The 19,179-nt window shown below is 35.0% G+C and overlaps 1 protein-coding gene across 3 annotated transcripts in view; it reads left to right on the top strand.

Moving 5' to 3' along the window:
* Positions 1-6: 6 nt before the first annotated feature.
* Nlk (nemo like kinase) overlaps positions 7-19,179 on the top strand; it is a 151,654-nt gene continuing 132,481 nt past the window's right edge. For all 3 annotated transcript variants that reach the window (XM_015501138.1, XM_015501139.2, XM_015501137.2), the window contains exon 1: positions 7-1,087. In XM_015501138.1, the coding sequence (XP_015356624.1) occupies positions 630-1,087 (458 nt within the window). In that variant the 5' untranslated portion in view covers positions 7-629. The remainder of the gene's footprint in view (positions 1,088-19,179) is intronic.

The following is a 19,179-nucleotide window of genomic DNA, read 5'->3' as shown; positions in this document are numbered from 1 at the left end:
CCAAATCAGGTCAACCAGACTAAGAATAGGGGGAGATGTAGGAAGGCCTGAGAGTTCGAGGGGGGGGGAAGCTGGAAGCTGGTTTCCCTGAAAATTTCCCCGTCTTTTTTTATTTAGGGTGGTTGGAATTTTTAAAAATTGTGTTTTTGAGGAGGTGGTAGGTGTTTAGAAAAGGATGTGGGAATGGAAGGGGTAGATGAGTCAACCCTCTTACAAGATTCCAAGGGTGGTGTATTACCTGATCCTTTTCGTGTGTGGAGTTCAGGGGGTCGGGAGGTTTGGCCTTTATTCCCATATTCAAAGTTGGAACCTCCCCCAAAGTAAGAATGGAGTTTTAGTACCACTTGTGGCAGGAATCCTGGGGGGAAGGGGTCCTTTTTTCCTTTTTTCTTTTCTTTTTCTCCTTTCCCCCCTCCCCCCCTTTTTTTTGGCAACCTACACCTTTCCACATACGCTCACCCAAAAATCAAACACCAAGATCCTCTAACTTGTTTGGATTGACTGATGAAGACATAAAGCCAGTTACACTCTATGATTTTTGAGGTGGAGTGAGTGGTTTTTCTTCATTTTTAAATGGCCAAATGACAGCTTGACCCAGTTTGCTTTCCAATCAAAGGGCATTTTTTTGAATGTCTCTTTGTGGCGCAAGAGCCAACGCAAAAATGATGGCGGCTTATAATGGCGGTACATCTGCAGCAGCAGCAGGTCACCACCACCACCATCACCACCACCTTCCACACCTTCCTCCTCCTCACCTTCACCACCACCATCACCCTCAACACCATCTTCATCCGGGGTCGGCTGCTGCTGTACACCCTGTACAGCAGCATACCTCTTCGGCTGCTGCGGCAGCCGCAGCAGCGGCCGCAGCTGCAGCCATGTTAAACCCTGGGCAGCAACAGCCATATTTCCCATCACCGGCACCGGGTCAGGCTCCTGGACCAGCTGCAGCAGCCCCAGCTCAGGTACAGGCTGCCGCAGCTGCTACAGTTAAGGCGCACCATCATCAGCACTCGCATCATCCACAACAGCAGCTGGATATTGAGCCGGATAGACCTATTGGATATGGAGCCTTTGGTGTTGTCTGGTGAGTATCAAAAGAGAAGCACAACTTCTTGTGTCTCCTCATGGTTCTGATTGGGAGAGACATTCCTCATGGTTTTCTCCACATGACCAAAGTGAAGCAAGCTACTCAACTGTAGGAGGCCACCCTCACTTACGAGGCCTATTACGTTGGCTATCTTAGGCCTATGCTTTTGAATCATGGCAGATTTTGGTGGAGCTTCTTCTCATGAGTGACATACATAAGTTTGTTGACAACCAAACTTTCCTATTCAGAAAGTCAGCAAGTCACTGACAAGTCAAGATCAGTAGGTCAAGGTATGAAATACTTATTCCTACAAAGACCTTGGTCATCTCTCATGGGTTTGATTGAGTTTAGATAGTTGCCCAATTGCAGCCAATGCCAAAATGACTGAACCAACTTGATTCCTTTGGAATAGTCTTCTCATCACTACTTTCTCATCCTTTACATCTTTTTGTGCCTTATTTTGTGATCTTGATCCCCACAAGGAAAGTAGGTTTCATAGTTGAACCAGTTAAAATCACTGCTTGAGTGATTTATTTTAAACATAAAGCTACAGTTGGGAAGTATGTAGCTTTAGCCTTCTGATAAGAATGCATTAAATATAGCATCACACATGAGTACCACAAATGAGGTTAGTAGACTGTAGCTATGCAGTGGCCCACATTTGGTGTAATGTTTTAGTGTCACTTAGTGCCTCTTAAGTTGCTTTTAATCCCTTGGTCAGTTGCTATTGTAGGAAGTATACTTTTCAAACAAGTAAAACTGCTTTACTTTTGCTAGTGCTAGGATATTTTTTGAAAGTCTATGGGTTTTTGAAATGCAACATTTTGTTCTATTTGCCCTTCTTAGGAAGAGTATAGTTTATAATAAAATTTATGCCTATCAAAAATAGAGTGAACTAGGTTTTATTTTTTAAGGATTAAGGATTCCAGTGTGGATAGGTGAATTGGTATTTTCAGTGCTTTCAAAAATAGATTCTTGTTAATGTCTGGAAAAAACCTCCGTCACAACAGGAAAGTGAACTCTGGAACTACCTTGGTAAATATCTCCTTTTGTCCTTGTTTTGAGGCTAAAATTGATGAGTACCATTTGCACTATAACTTGCTATCTTTATAGTTCAGATTTTATAACCTAGACAGCTAAATGATCTGATTCTTCATCTTCTTCTTCCTCTTCTTTTTTTAAAAACTAGTAGAGTCCAGTTTTTCTCAACTGCTCTTCATGGAGATTGCTGCTGCTGCATTCTCCTTTCTCCAAGGTGTGTGGGTTTCCTAATGGGAAAGAATATAGCTGATAATGGTACCTCTTCAGTCACTTTGCCTAGAGACCTGCCTGTTCCTGTCTTCCTCTTTTCCCTTCCATAGCCTATTCTCAGGGATTTCACTATGAACTTCCATTCCTTGCTTAACTCTTGAGGATTTCTAAGCTTTGGAGGCTAAGAGGAGATACAGGAAAACAGTTGTTCCTTTCTTTAAATTTTGTCATTGATTTACTTATTTATGAGAATTTGGATTTTTTTTCTTTTTTAAACTCTGAATGCTCTCATTTTAATGTTTTGCATTTAATGCTAAGAATTAGGGATACTGAAAGGGAAACAGGTTGCAGCATTCTTGAGTATATTCTAAAGGGATTATTCACTTACATTTATACCAAAAGGTAGTGTGAAGTAGAAGCTTAAGTTTATAGAAGTTTTAACTTCAAGTTTGTAGTACAGGATAAAAAAAAAATTTTTTTAAAGGGTCAAGGTGGTGAAGAACTTTTCATATAGCAAACATTCTGATAGTGTATAATACAAATCACCCATATCTGAAAATCTAAATGTGTTTGATTTGAATCATTCTAGAGTTTCCTTGATTGACCTGTGGAACACACCATGGACTTGACATTTGCCTGTGTGCACCACATCTTCTTTTGAATACAGTTGTTTCATGTTTGCCTTGTCTCACTGACTGCATTTGTAAGCCCTTTGAGGGTAGGGTTGTATCCACAAAAGTACTTCTTTTTTCTCCCTAGCACCTAGCACACTGCCAAATTATCTTTAATGCTTGGTTATTTGGTGTCCTAGGCAGATTCTTCTTTGTTTTAACTTAAACAACAGAAATTTATTTCTCACAGTTCTGAAGGTTAGAAGTCCAAGATGTGGGTGTTAGCAGGTTTGGTTCCTTCTGAGGCTTGGCTTCTCAGTTTGTAGGTGGTCGCTAGCTCATTGTGTCCTTACATGGCTGTATCCTCTGATGATCTGGTTTTTCCAAGGAAAAACCAAGTTTTTCCTTGTTTCCTCATTGAGTATTTTTATCAACTATTTCTGGTAAAATACAATTTAACATGAAAAAAGGAAAGAGTTCCCAAGTGTGTGTTTTTAGTATGCAAATACTTTTCTATTTTTATATTTACATATTGATGATTTTGTTGTCTGAATTGCTTAATGTATTTGGAATTAAGTGCTGAGTAAGATTGTTAAAACTAGAGATTGAAAACCAAACCAGTGTGAATTTGCACTAGTATTCTGAAACCCAAGACATTAGTTTTTTTCCACTTCTTACCGAAATAGGATTTTTTTAATTTGAGAGGTATCTTATGAGTCTGAAATAACTATTTTCTAAAATGATTAAAATGGAACATAAAAATGTTCTTCCAATGGTATATCACTTGATTCAATATATCATGAGATCCACTTAGATTCAAACATACATTCATTAGTACATTTTGCAGGTATTCTTCTGGCATAGCATATGACAAGGAGCCATATCTGCTCTCATTTATTTTTCTGGACATGCACTCAGGGATACTATCTGATGGTTAAAAAAGTGACTTGTAATTTTAAGGAATTTTGTTTTTACATGTAGAAAAGAGATATTTATAGAAGTAATATAGCATTTTATTTTATATTTATTTTTCCGTGATGCAACATTTTACCATTCAGATTTATTATGGAACACTTTAGTTTACTTGATTATCTTTCTGCTGAATTTAACTAGTGGGATAACTTATCAATATTGGACAGTTGTATAAAAGAAGTGAATTACCCATTAGGTTGCTGGTTAAGATGGTGCTTTGACAGTTCAATTAAGGTTTCATTAACAACTGTCTGCTATGTTTTATCTCTAGTTTACCTGGTAATGTGATCATGGGTTAGCTTCAGATATATTCATTGCCAGTGATAGATTTTTTTGTGGGTTATCAAAACATATTTAATTCTACCTTTGTTATCAGATGTCAATGTTTCCAGATGCCCATATGGACATTTTAAAAATGCAAACACATAACAGCCTACAAATAGTAATCTCACTCATTTGGTGAATAGAATATAAAATGTACCTTTTTGTACAGTGTAGTGCACATTTTCCAGAGAAAAATACTGTGCTTTAAAGGTATGACAACTTTGGGACAAAGAGCTTCAGGGGGGTTTTGAAGTGTATACTTTTATTTAAGAATTGCAATAAGTTGACCACATGAGAGCATTTTGAGGACTGCTCAGACAGTTTTTGACATTGGCAATGTAAAATATAGATTGGATTAATGGCACATGCTGCCTTGACAAAAGTGAGGCTGGGAAAAGCCTCTATTTGATAAAATTAGTGTTTTGGTTTTTGACTTGTCTGATTAATTAAAAGATCAAAGATTTTGGGATTCATTAGGTCTGTTGTCTTTGTACTTCAAGTAAAGTTGGAGAGCTTTGAATCTTATTATTCTAATACCTTCAGCAGGTTACTTTTATCTTTCAAAACTTAAGCTTCACTGTAGTGATATTTAGTTACTAACTCTGTGATCTTGATAAATTATTTACCCATTCTGTTCCTCATTTATAAAATGGGGATAATGATAGTGCTTATCTCAGGATTAAATGAAGTAATCCTTATAAACCAGTGAGTACTATCAAGCACACAGTAAGCCCTCAATAAATGTTCTTATTGTAGTTATTGTTGGTAGAAAAATCAAACTATTTTGTTAATGTGCACGGACAGTCCTCATGGATTTGTCCGATTTACCAGGTGAAATCAACATGCAGACTCTTGGAGGCATGACTTAGTTGTACTATATGCCAGGGAAATAAAAGAAGATCAGATTCAATGCCAAGGGGCAAATATTCTGTCCTGTTTTCTCAGTTAATTAAAAACTAACAAAAAAATTCATGTTACTGTGCATTTGGTAGGTGTTCTAGTCAGATCATCTGCACTGTTTTAGAAAGTATTGTAGATTTATATACTGGGAAGTTTTATATACTGGGAAGGGAACTATTTTTTTCTTTTCAGAATGTAGCAAGTAAAGGACAGGCTTTTTGGTAAAGTTCAGCTTTAGTGGAAATTCATTTTACTTGTGTTTGGATGAGAAAGTGTGAATTGCTAAAGAAGATCGCAGTGAGGTGGGGGAAATGTGTTTGATTCAATGAAAAATTATTCAGTGTAAATGCTTATACATGGCAGAGATTGTCTAGCTTGTTCCTCTTTCTTGTGAAAATTAGAGCTCCCCTCCCCACCATTGATGATTTCTCTAGTCTTCTTACTCTGTAAATACCAAACTATGATTTTAAAATATGGGGGTTAAAATTTTAAAATTTTGGGATATATGTTAGGGAAAATCCTGGAGTTAGCTGCATCAGGAAGAGTAGTATATGCAAATGTATTTTGATATTAACTATGTTTTACAGGTTAAGAATCTGTAGTGTTGAGAAGTTTCCCTACTACCAGCCAAGATTAACAGCCACAGCTGGATTCTTTGAGGGGTCTGCTTTGTGAAAAGAGCTTTGAAGAAGCAGAGCCTACACCATAAAAAGGGAACGGTTGCTCTTCTAGACATAACAAAGCAGCCTAGTGAAGCTAGAAATGTGGAGATGTATGTTGTTAATTTCTACTACAAATGAACTTACTTTTAGAAACTGCAGGTTCATGGTCACAAAGTAGAGAAAGACAAGAAAGGAAAGAATAAAAGTAGCACAATCTAATGATATGCACCAGTTTCTTGGTGATTGAAACCCCATAGCCTGTAACACTGAAAATCACAAGAAACTTATTTTATGCTTGGGGAGAAATTTCATGTTATACTGTTGAATATCAGCCTAGAAAAGGAAGACAATTTTTTTAAAAAAGATATTTCAGAAACATTGTCTTTGAAAAGGTTTCTCTAAATATTTTAACCATCAGTTAGTACCACTGGTGTTAAGTCCAGAAAGAGAAATGGGAGCAAATAGAGTTAGTTCCCTTTCATCTGCTATGCTAGAGGAGAATATTTGTAAAATGCATTACCTGGATAAATGCTTATAGAATTCTGGGGTTTTACCTTCAAAGCATGGGCAGCTATAGAAATGTTCCTTGATATTAAAAGTTCTTTCCTGGAGTTCTGGAACGAACAGCTTGGTGTGGCAGAGTTATCACTGATTTCTATAGTATAATTGAGCGACTATCCATGGTTATTAGACTTGTTGATATCCTAGCAATTCAAGAATCAACTGTTCATATACTGCGTTTTCCTTAATATTGATAGAAATTGTTATGACCAAAGAAAAATTTCCATTTGTCACCTAACCAGTAAATGGGATGAAGCTGGTGGGCAAAAACTGTTTTATTACAAGATTATAGTTATCATTCTCTATGCATCCATAAGACCACAATGAATTATTTGTTGATTGGGTCAACAGTGATTTCCTAACTAAAATAGCTGTCAATTTGATCCTGTTGTTGCTTAGGAGTAACAGAGTGCCTGAGGCAACAGTTATAACTGTCAATGAGCATGTGACGAGTCATGATAGATTTCATTGGTAGTTCTGACATACTTAGCCAAGAAACATTAACAAGAATTCTGGCACTCTGACATTATGGAAAGATGACTTCAAAAGAAATTATGGTGAGATTGAACTTTAATATTTAGTTGTAGTGGTATGAGTATAGATAGTATTACAAGAATGTCGGCCATGGTGATCTTTACCTAAGCCCAGTTTTACCTCTGTGTTTTAAGTTAGTTGGGCCAATTGAATAATATCTACAATCAGACAGTGAAAGCTTTTGACACTTTTGGAACACACTAGTCCATGTATTTTTATTGTCAACCTGCTGTGGACCAGCACTTTTGTAGGTAGTAAATGAGGATATTTAGTTCTATGAATAACTTTGTAAACCTCCATCAAGCTTCTTTTGTTATCTCTGTTGTGCTTGATTCTGAGATTTGGGGATATTTACGTCATGATGTTTCCTTGAAGGAGTTTATAGTCAAGTAAATAGTATGAAAAAATAATACACCTCTACTTTCAGGGAATCTATATCCTTAGTGAAGAGTTGAAAATAAATTTGAAACATTAAATAAGGATATATTATTTTCACATTTTCTTATAAAACTCATTTATTGTATGTGGACTATTTATGAGACACTCTTCTGGATGATAGGGATTAAAGATTAATCTCCCTAGTCAGGGAGATAGATTTGTACATGGATGATTATAGTTCGGTGCCATAAATACAGCAGTAGAGATAGTTTCTGGACATTAGAGGAGCATAAAGAAGGGATTTCTATGGAGAGCATAGACACTTCCTAGAATAGGTAATACTTAAATTGTGGAGGAAAGCCTTCCTATTTTACAAATAAATGGGCAGTCACTTTCTTCCTACGTGTAAGTTTGGTACTACCATTCTCCTGATACTACTTTACCTTTTTTAAAGGTTTTAGAATGGGAGTCAACCAGTGGGAAAGGGCATTCTGGGTGAATGCAGGAGATCACCAGGCTGGAGTTAATGTCATGCTGAAGAGTTGAGGATTTTGTGGCAGGGATGGGAGGGCAAGAATCTTATTCTTTTTGTAAATAAAGCACATATCTACATACACCACATAAAGAGATATACAGCACACTGGACTGATGGCTGGGGAGTTCGGGGGAAGGGAGAGAAGGTGGAATGGGAAAGACAATAGAATGAATTGGACATAACTTTCCTGTGTTCATATATGAATACACACCAGTTTAACTCCACATCATCTACAACCACAAGAATGTGAAGTTATACTCTATATATGGATGTCAAAATACATTCTACTGCATGTATAACTAAAAAGAACAAATAAAAAATTATCAAACAATTTGAAAAAAAAGAAAAAAGAGATATACAGCATACCTAAAGAATTACAATTTCACAAGGGGAATGATTAAGAAAAATGTCTTAAAAACCATAAGAAGGGCTGGGTTGTAGCTCAGTGGTAGAGCGCTTGCGTAACATGCATGAGACACTGGGTTTGATTCTCAGCACTGCATATAAATAAAAACCAAGTAAAGGTCCATCAACAACTAAAAAATATTTAAAAAAAACCTTAATTGGTGGAGAATGAAAAGAGATTGAAACCCTCCCTACAAATGTCAACTATTGAGACTTTAATGTCAACTATTTTACTTTAAGTAAGATAGTGACTTGGTCAGTTTTAATTCTGCTTTATAAATAGAAGGGTAGAGATAACTGAGGCCCTCTGAGCCTTAGGGAATGTTTTGTTGTAAGTGAAGTTACTGGAGGCCCAAGTACAGCACAGTCAGGTAATAAATGTATTCACAATGAATGACAACCCAGTATGGTGGAAAATTGTTAGGAGGATGGGAGTGATCTTTGCTACATATAAAAAGTCAAAGAAAATGAGAGTGGGAGAAAAGACCATTGCATATATCAAATAGATTATTGATGGCTTTTGAGAGAGAGATTTTGTTTGATCCCTTTGTATGTGTATTAAAGGGGGGGAAATCATAACATACATTCATATATATACATACTATATATACGTGTACACATATAACATATAAACACATATATAGCATGTTTGATTATAATGTTTTAAGTATAGCAGCACTTTGTTTTTATTAATAAAATTCTTTCAAATCTTGAATTTTTGTTCCTAGCCTAGTAAACCAGGTGACTTGATGTTTATCAAGTTCAAGGTGTCATTTCCTTGGGAAGAATTTATTTATATATATTAATGATAGAATAATAGAACATTAAACTAGCTAGTAGATAAGTATTCTAGTTCCAGCCTTGCTGCCAACAATCCTAAGACCTTGGTAAAGTTATTTAAGCTTTCTGAGCCTTGGTTTGCTCATTTTTTTCATTTCTGTGTTTTCTAAGATTCTATTATAAAATGGCATTAATATTTGTAAGGCATAGTGCACTTATTTGTGGGCAAGTATACTCTGCGAGTGACCACAACTAGCAAACAACTTTCTCTTTTCAGGACTATAGAATAGCTTGTTAAGTAGTTTCTAAAATTGTTTAAAGGAAAAATGAGACTTCTATATAACAGTTTTGAAATTTGAGATCAGATTTGAAATGTTCAGTTGTTCTAAAGACTTGTATTTCTGATTGACGAGGAATATATATGTTGTGGTTCAATCGTAGAGGACAACCTGCTTATTTGTAAATGGGCATTCAGTTCTTCCCTACATGTAAATGTGAGAATGCTGCTTTCCTTTTAGTATTGTACCTTTTTAGTGTTTTAGACTTATTTTTTTTTCCTTTCTTCCTCCCCTCCTGTCAGGGATTGAATCCATTTACTACTGAGCCACATCCCCCAGCCCCTTAATTGCTTGTTTTCTTAAATATTTAGAGTGATTTAAAAATTCTTTATTTTTATTTTTGCAGTGCTGGGGATCAAACTCAGGGCCTCGTGCATGCTAGCCAAGTGTTCTACTACTGATCTACATCCCTATCCCTGATTTTTACATTTCAAATAAAATCTAATACTGAGTGGTTTTTTTTTTTTGTTGTTTGTTTGTTTTGTGTGTGTGTGTGTGTGTGTGTGAGAGAGAGAGAGAGAGAGGGAGAGAGAAAACGCTCTTNAGAGAGAGGGAGGGAGGGAGGGAGGGAGGAAGACAGAGAGGGGTAGGGGAAGAAGAGAGAATTGATTTTGGGAGGCAAATTGATTTTGGGAGCCAGGGCTTAATTTGAAGGTCAAATAAAAATATTTTTCTGGAGTCTTTTTTAAATTCTGAAATTGAGTCAGGGACTCACTAGCTTACAGATGGACCTCTTGGAAAATGACCCTTGACACAGCTTTAAGGCTGTAGCAGTTCAGGGCATACAATGCCCAGAGAAGGAGTGTGATTACCTACAGCTCTTATATAAGAGGAAAGGAACTCTTTTATGGAAGCCTCTAGCAAATCAGCAGATAAATCTGTTATTTATCCAATAGGTAAATAATTAAAGCTGTTATGTGATTTTTACATTTTTCTAGCATCCACAGTAAAAAGAAGTGAAATTAATTTTTCTGTTTTTATTTATTATATCCAACCTATTGTCATTTAAACCTATAATTACTGTAAGAATGACTAATGATATATTTTACATTTTTTCATACTAAGCCTACAAAAATCCAGGGTACATCATTTTCCTTTTGGGGGTGCTAAGAATTGAACCCAGAGTCTTTTGCATGCTAGGCAAGTGCTCTACTGCCAAGCTATATCTTCAGCCCTTTTTAAAATTTGAGATAGGATCCTGCTAAGTTGCCCAGGCTGGCCTTATATTTGTGATTCTCCTGCCTCAGCTTCCCAAGTAGCTAGGATTACAGATGTGTACTTAATGCAAACAACACATCTCAATTTGAATTTCTCCACATTTTAGGTGTTCAGTAGCCCTATGTACTGCCTTTCTTATTGACCAGCACAGTTCTAGTGGCCTTTATTGGATTCTATGATGACTTTTGAACCAATCATTATTAATGGAGATAAGATTACTTTTAGAGCAATCAGGCCCACCCTGGACCAGCCAATGAAGTTAGTTGTTCATGGCAGGGATGAGTAAGTATTACCAGTGGATGCTGGGAAGGCAGTCATTAATGATCAAGATAAACGTTCATCTAATTTATGGCAAACTTAGGAGAACTTGACCAGGTATACTTATAAAGGAAACAGGATTGATGTTCTCTGCAGTTGTCCTGTTAGCCCTGAGTTACTTGAGCTATTTTCTTTTTTGAAGCCTTGCTTTCCTAAAGTAACAGAAGGTAAAATTCATACCTGATCCTTGCCTTGTTTGCTTTCCTTCCCAATTAGAGCAGCTATCTCACATTGATTTCTTTTCTTTCCTCTCTTCGTATTGTGGTTTTATTATCCAAATAAGGTTCTCAGTCTTGTTTTCAGTTTAAGTAATATAGAGCTCAGTGGTATCAGGCAGCCAAATCCTTATAGAGGAATAAACAAGCCAGAAACTTTTTGTTTATTCATTCCTTGACCTAAAATTCTTGCTTTGAGCTACAGAGAAAAGGTGAAGAGAGATATTTGAACAAATAGATAAAATTAGTCATTTGACCCAGATTGGAGCTTTTTTTGTGTGTATGTGTGTGTGCTTGGATAAAAATCATCCACCAATTTACATAAGCAGGTGATTTTTCTTGCATGCTAATTTTCTTAAGGTACCATGGCAGAGAGCTACAGATTTGCAAATTGTTTAAGTAAATTGAAATAAAACCAGGTGACTGTATTTCACTGTATCATCTTACTAGCACAGAAGTACCCAAAGGGTGCAATTATCTGGTGATTGTCTCATTACACATCTAAGTTAACAGGAGCCTGGTGCAGATTTTTTCCCCTACTCTTCTTCTTTACATCCATCTCTTTTCTAATTTTTTAAAATAAGAAACTATTGATTTAATATAGTTAGTTCAACAGGGCTGGAAATTTAGTAAACCTGATTGCCAAGATGTGGGGGAAATTTGAACCATACAAACTGGCAAGTAATGTGGGTACTGTGCAGAAAAAGGGGCACACATATACTTGGTTTGGATTTGAATTGTCTCAGAGAATTATGTGAGAACCTTTCACCAGCCTTTAGTTGATTGTTTTCCCAGGTTCTGTATATTATAGTAGTTAGGATTGTTGTGGAGTTAACTGGGTATGTACTGTAGCCACAGTTCAAAGTATACAAGTATTCTTTTAAAACCTCAAACTAATTAGTTACAACATAATTGAAACATTTTGGTAAAAATTTTAGAAAGGTATAGCGGTTGGTTTTGGTGACTTTCTGTAGAGCTGTGATTGATAAATAATGTCAATCAATAAAGCACTTTTCTTTATTAAAACATTCAATATTAAACAGTAATTAATGCTATTTAATTCCTCAGGTGTTATGGTATTCACTTACTGATATGTATGGAGATTAAATTCTACCCCTGCCCCCATCTAAGCATTTGAAATAATAATGACTTGGAATTGTATTATAATTTTAAGCAAGTGAAAGAAATTTGGCCAGTCTTTTTTCTTTTTTTAAGTACTGTGGATTGAACCCAGGGCAGCGTACCACTGAGCTATACCCCTGGTCCTTTTTATCATTCATTCATTTATACATACTTACCAGGGATTGAACTCAGGGGCACTCGACCACTGAGCCACAAATCCCCAGTCCTATTTTGTATTTTATTTAGAGACAGGGTCTCACTAAATTGCTGAGACTGGCTTCAAACTTGCAATCCTTTTGCCTCAGCTGGTGGAGTTGCTGGGAGTACAGGTATGTGCCACCTTGCCAGACTGACCAGTCTTTTTAATCCCAGTACTTAACGTATTATTTCTCTCAAGTTTAAGAAAAGTAGAAGAACTTTCAGAACAAAACCAATAAAGAGTAACCTGAGGAGAGGATAGCATTTAAGTACAAAGGGACAGTTTGGTTTAAAGTTGAGTCTATATTCTGATGACATACTGTCTTTATTTAATCTGGTTCTGCCCCTCATTAGCTGCAGGCAAGTTACTTCATGGTCTTCAGTATATCTAGTAATAGTAGAGTTATTGTGAGGATTAAATGAATTAATATATGTAAAGTCTTAGAATTCTAATTGCTATCAGTTTTAGTATAAGTGAAAAAACCCCTAAAAACTTGTTAATTCAAAGATAATAACCAGCAGCTTTTATATGACTATTAATAGATAGGTATCAGGTATGTGACTCTAGAAAATTTTATCTCTGTTTTTGAGAATCTCATTCCAATTCTAGAATGATTTCCAAATGTAAATTTATGTGCTAATTTCCTTTAGTACATAAAAGGAGAGTTTTGCCTGTCTAAGTCCCTCTCACTTTTATCAAGCAATACATTTATTGTGGGACACTTGAAAAATACAGAAAAGCCAAAAGGAAAAAAAATAAGTTGTTTGTAATCTACAACTCGGGGATTATCCCTGGTGGCATTTTGGTATATTAAAGTCTTTTTTTTTTTTTATGTGAGTTTGGTCTATTTGTAATATTATTAGAATTAGGATCATGATCACACTGTATTTACAATTTTGTATCCTGTTTGTTTTACTAACATTGTAAAGGTAGATTTTGACCATTTGTTTTGAGGGCTTTTTCATTCTCACAAGCCTGGAGTTCTACCTGAAAGGAATTACTGAGTTGGAAGATATTTGAGAATGTATCTAGTCTAATTCCCTCATTTTATAAATAGGAAAATTGAGACTCAGAGAAGCTAAGAGATTTGTTCAAGGTCACACAACTGGTTGAGGGCTGAGCCAAAACTTGCTCTTTTACTGCTTTACCAGTAATATACCAGTAGTTTTCAAACTGTCCTTTGAAAATGGAGAAAGTGTTCTTGTAAAAGCATAAGAAAATGAATAAAGATACTTTATAAATTAAGCCAAGAACAATGCACCTGAAAAAAATCATAAATATTTAAAATACTCTGTTGGTTGTTCTGTGTGTGCCAGTGACTCTCAAGTTTTCTGGTTTAATGTCATGAGCTGTGTGCCTGTAGTCTTTCATATTAAATGTGACTATATTGAATATCTATTTTGAGCATATATGGTCTCCTACTTTATATTTTGAGAAAATGTGTGCCTTAGAAAACTTAAAAGAATTATTCATGGATATATCAATAAACTATTTTTGTAGATTAGCATTAGACTTTTGCTGTATTTACTTTGAGGCTATTTCTACAGAAGTTGGTGAGACTGAATTTCAATTAAATTTAGACTTACAATGTTAAGAAATTTCTGGTCACTGTATCAACTCATATTCCATGTAAAAAGTTTTGTTAGCTCTCCAACTAGAGGAGGAACATAAGTTTTAAAGCTTGTGACTATTTTGGAGTGCTGTTTATTCTTTTAATACTTAAAAGAAAATTCAGTGTGAATCAAATGTGTAACTGAAACATGTACCAGTCAAAACTAAGCTTCAGGCAGAATAGAAATATTCCGTTCCGGAAAGTTTTTCTTTTTTGTGGTATTTATCTCAGGTTGAGAATTAAGGAAACATTTTTAAAATAAGAATCTTAATCTGCAATCTGTATACGGGGTAAAAATGGGAGTTCATAACCCACTTGAATCAAATGTATGAAATATGATATATCAAGAGCTTTGTAATGTTTTGAACAACCAATAAAAAAAAGAGAGAGAAAAAAAAGAATCTTAAGATCTAGTTTCGGGGCTGGGGATGTGGCTCAAGCAGTAGCGCGCTTGCCTGGCATGCGTGCGGCCCGGGTTCGATCCTCAGCACCACATACAAACAAAGATGTTGTGTCCGCCGAGAACTAAAAAATGAAAAAAAAAAGAAAATAATTAAAAAAAAAAAAAGATCTAGTTTCACTGTTCTGTGACAGAGGATATGATGTGACATGATTCAGGCTATTACATTGTTGAAGCTAAATTTTAAGTTGCTGTAGTTTTTTTTTTTTTTTTTTAAGTAAATTACCCTAATATAGTCACATGAACTGACGATGCTTTGATTTGTGTCACCCAATTCACTGCTCTGTATTTTTTCAGTACCAAATAATTCCTTTGTTAAACTCATTTTCAGTAAATGAGCCATTGTTTCCCAAAGGATAATGATTATTTCTATATATAGTACAAAGCCCTAAGAAATAGATTTTAAGTCTGAAATATTAGTTAATGATTGGAAATGGTTGAAATTGTCTTTCTGTGTCTAATAAGCCACAACTTTGTGTATGGAAAGAGCAGTTGCTATGCTTGTTCCTTAGGCTACCATATGAGATATTAGGCTTAACACATATATATTGACAACAAGCTCTTGAAAGTGAGATCCTTGGTTTTGGTTGCAAAACAGGGTGGTTCTATGGTCAACTCAACTATTATATTACATATGTGGTTTTGTAATGTAAATGCCATAGAATTAGATAATTGAAGCTGAAGTCTAAATTACTATAATAGGTAAGGAAATATATAGGCCACAGTTAACTAGTTTTCCTTGATGCAGTTGATGTCAGTATCTGTAAATAAATTACTTAAATTATCTCAGCAGGAAAGATATTAAAATATGGGACTATAATGTTTAACTGGAAAGATGCTGAAGATCTGGTTACCAACATACATTAGCTTGACTCTTTAGGTGTGCAAACTTTAAATGATTAGTTTTTATACTTCTGAATCCCTCTTTAAGTAGGTGCTTATTCTTAGAAGATGCATCAAAGTCAATCTCTGGTTTTGCTTCTTTCTCTCTCCCGGGCTCATGAAACAAACTCTGTGGCACTTTCTCTACTGGCATTCACTAAAAAGATTAGAATGTTAAAGACTGGGATCTTGTCTTGCTTGTTTGGAGCCTAACACAGTCCCAGGCTGGGTGCTTATTAAGTGTTTGTTGTTGAGTTGAAAGTTTCTAATGTTGTCTGTGTGTGATGGTGACTCTCAAAGAAGAGTACTGTCACTTATATACCCTATTTCCTGGGCAGTGGAAGAATTTGTATGAGGGAACACTCAGAGTGGTATTTTCAAAGCCTTATGGTAGTGGTTTTGTTTGGATTTTTTTTTTTTTTTGTAAGAATAAGGACCTTAATCTAAATGCATGGTAACCAACTATATTTCTAACGATTGCCCTTTATTTTCAAAAGAAATAATCCCTTACTTATAAAAGACTGCTTTTAAAAGTCTATGTAAAGAATGTTATTAAATCGTTGAAAAACAGTATGTAGTAATGCACTATTATACAGGATTTTTGCCATTGTTTAGGAAAAATACCCTTTTCTTTGCAGCACTGTGATGTTAGAAAAACAAAGATTCAGTTAATAGATACTATAATGTCTCATCTAATATATCAGAACATAGCAAAGCAAGCTGGGTGTGGTGGTGTATGCCTGAAATCTCAGCTACTTAGGAGGCTAAGACCAGAGGATCTCAAGTTTGAAGTCAGCCTGGGTAGTAACTTAGTTAGACCATGTCTCAACAGAAAATTTAAAAAGGGCTGGGGATGTAGCTGAGTTGTATAGGTCTGACCTAGCATTCTTGAGACCAGTATCTTTTTCTTTTTTCTTTTTTAACATTTTTTAGCTACACATGGACACAATATCTTTATTTTGTTTTTTCATTTTTATGTGGTGCTGAGGATTTAACCCAGTGCCTCACATGTGCAAGGCAAGTGCTCTGCCACTGAGCCACAACCCCAGCCCCAATAACCAGTATCTTAAAAACAAGACAAGACAAAACAAAACAAAAAAAACCCAGCAGTTTTATAAACTTATGAATAGATGGCAGTTTGCTATGTGATAGAGTCCTCTTTAAAATTAGGAAAGAAAAAAATGACTTAGTTCAGTGGTATACTGGTATATGTTTAGCATCAAGGCCTCTGAAAAATAAAAAGGCCTAGTTTGTAGGGTTTGTTGATTTTAATTTTCACCGTTTAGTGTAAATAGTATAATAACCAATTTCAAGCTACCAGTGTGAAATCACTAAATATTGAGTTGGAAAACAGTATTATACAGTACTATTATACAGTATTTTTGCCATTCAGGTGAAACAGATGTTAAATAACTGTAAAAGCATAAATCATAATAAAATAATTAGGGAGTGATGATTTCTGAGTATTTAATACCTTTGTTTAAATATGAGTTACTTCATTATAACTTTATGTAATATAGTTTTTATGGCTATTCACAATCAGCTTGCAAAATTCCAGAAAATGTAATAATCTTCGTGAGCAGTAGTGAACTAGTTCTAACATACCACTGGTTTATCTTGTACCTTTTGGGGGATATTTAGCTAGCATTGAAGTGGGAGTGAAGTTAGATCTGTATTTATCATGTGCAAAAATTTAAGTCCAGGGGCTGGGGTTGTGGCTCAGCAGGAGAGCGCTCCCCTAGTATGTGCAAGGCACTAGGTATCTATCCTGAGCACCACATATAAATAAGATAAAGGCATGTGTTCAACTACAACTAAAAAATAAATAAATAAATGAATTATATATATATATATATATATATATATATATAAACAAAAAAATTATGTCCAAGTGAATTGAGGACTTTAATGTAAAAATAAAAGTTTCTCCCCTCCAAAGAAGGAAGAGAGAAAGAAAGAATGAATGAAGAGGGAGGAAAAAATAATATTGGAAACTTTTGTTGTAATCTTGGAGAAATAAAGCTTGTTACTTTAAAGTAAGAAAATATCAAATTTGTCTCTGAAGAAATTTATACCATATAGAGTGTAATCATCAAAATTTGGTGAAAATATGGCAACACATACGAAAAATAGGAAAAATAAAAGTTAATATCTTTAATATTTAAGGAGCTCTTAAAATCAATAAGAACAGGTGAACAGAACATGGTCAAAACCCAGAGAATGGACAGTTCATTGAAGAAATAATGTTCAAAAACATTAAGGATTCTTACTTTCATTAATAAAGAAATGCAGAAATGAAGTAATACTTTTAACCTGCTAGATTGACATTTTATTTTATTTTATTATTTTTTTTCCCAGATGCTTTGCCATTGGAAGGTAGATTGACATTTTAAAATAAGTGATAACTCCCTTCATTGTTGCAGATATAGCAAAATCTCAAATTGTTGATGATAATGTAGATGGATGGAGCCTTGATGGAGAACATGTTCTCAAAATTACATGTTCACACCTTTTGACTGAAGAAACAATTGAGTTTAGATACAAAGATATATTTATAAAAATGTCCATTTAATGTTATTATAATCCTCCTAGATTGAAAGCAGCCTAAATATCTATAAATAATGGAGTATCTTTGAAAGATGTCCACAATAAAAGTGAAAGTCAGTATCAGAGATTGTCCCCTCAAGATATAAACAAATAAAAAAAGATATAAACAAGTATTACTCATATGTTTCAGAAGTCTAGAAGGATATCTATCATTAGTAGTTATTTAATGAGATGACATTACAGATTCTCACTTTGAATTTTAAAATAATAACTTGTGCTCTAAAGAAACCTGTCAGGACAGGCTGGGAATGTGGTTCAGTGGTAGAATTCTTTCCTAGCACACTGGAGGCCCTGGGTTTGATCCCCACACCTCAAAATTTTAAAAAAATAAATAAAGAAAGAAGAAGAAGAAAGAAAACAAAAACCCTAAGAGGTACATGGTGGTGGCCTTATTTTTAGAGGAGGAGAAACTATGTTATAGTATGTATCAGTGCTTCTTCCCTTTTTATGGCTGATATTCCATTGTTTGGGTGTTTGATTTTGTTTACCCATCGGTTATTGAATATTTGGATTGTTTGTACGTTTTGGCTATTATGAATAGTACTCCTTAATGAACGTTGTTGTGCATGTTTTGTGTGGACGTTTGTTTTCATTTCTCAGAGGTATAAGTAACTTGCTCAAGGCTGCACAGCTAATAAGTGGCAGAATAGGGCTTCATCCTAAGTCTAAAAAATGTAATATTGGTATGTGTAAAACTATTTGATGGAGTAAAGGCTTCAACCTAGTTCTAAACAAATGTAATATTGGTATGTATAAAAATATTTGATGGAGTTTATGAAGAATAATAAAAATGCCATGAACATACTACCCAGCCTAAGAAATAGAGCATAACCAACACTATTGAAGCCTCTCTTAAGAACCTCCCTATCCCATTTCTGCCTATTCTATTTCTTGCCAAGAAGAAACCACTTAAGATTTTTTTAAATGGAATTTTAAATATATAATTCACATATCAACAATGTGATTATTTAGAGTGTACAATTTAATGCTTTTTTCATACTCATGAGCAAATTACCTCCCCATTCACTGTAATTCCTCAGTCTGAGGCCACCACTAATTGAACATATGTTTTCATTTCTCAGGTACTTGTACCTAGAAGTAGATTCACTGGATCATTAGATGACCTTATGTTTAACTTTGAGGGACTGGCAGGATATTTTCCAAAGCACTAGCACCATTTTACATTCCTACAGCAGTGTATGAAG

Source organism: Marmota marmota, unplaced genomic scaffold, assembly GCF_001458135.2.
Source record: "Marmota marmota marmota unplaced genomic scaffold, marMar, whole genome shotgun sequence".
Lineage (NCBI taxonomy): Eukaryota > Metazoa > Chordata > Mammalia > Rodentia > Sciuridae > Marmota > Marmota marmota.
The sequence above is the reverse complement of the archived record's forward strand: the minus strand, read 5'-3'. Positions and strand labels throughout refer to the sequence as shown.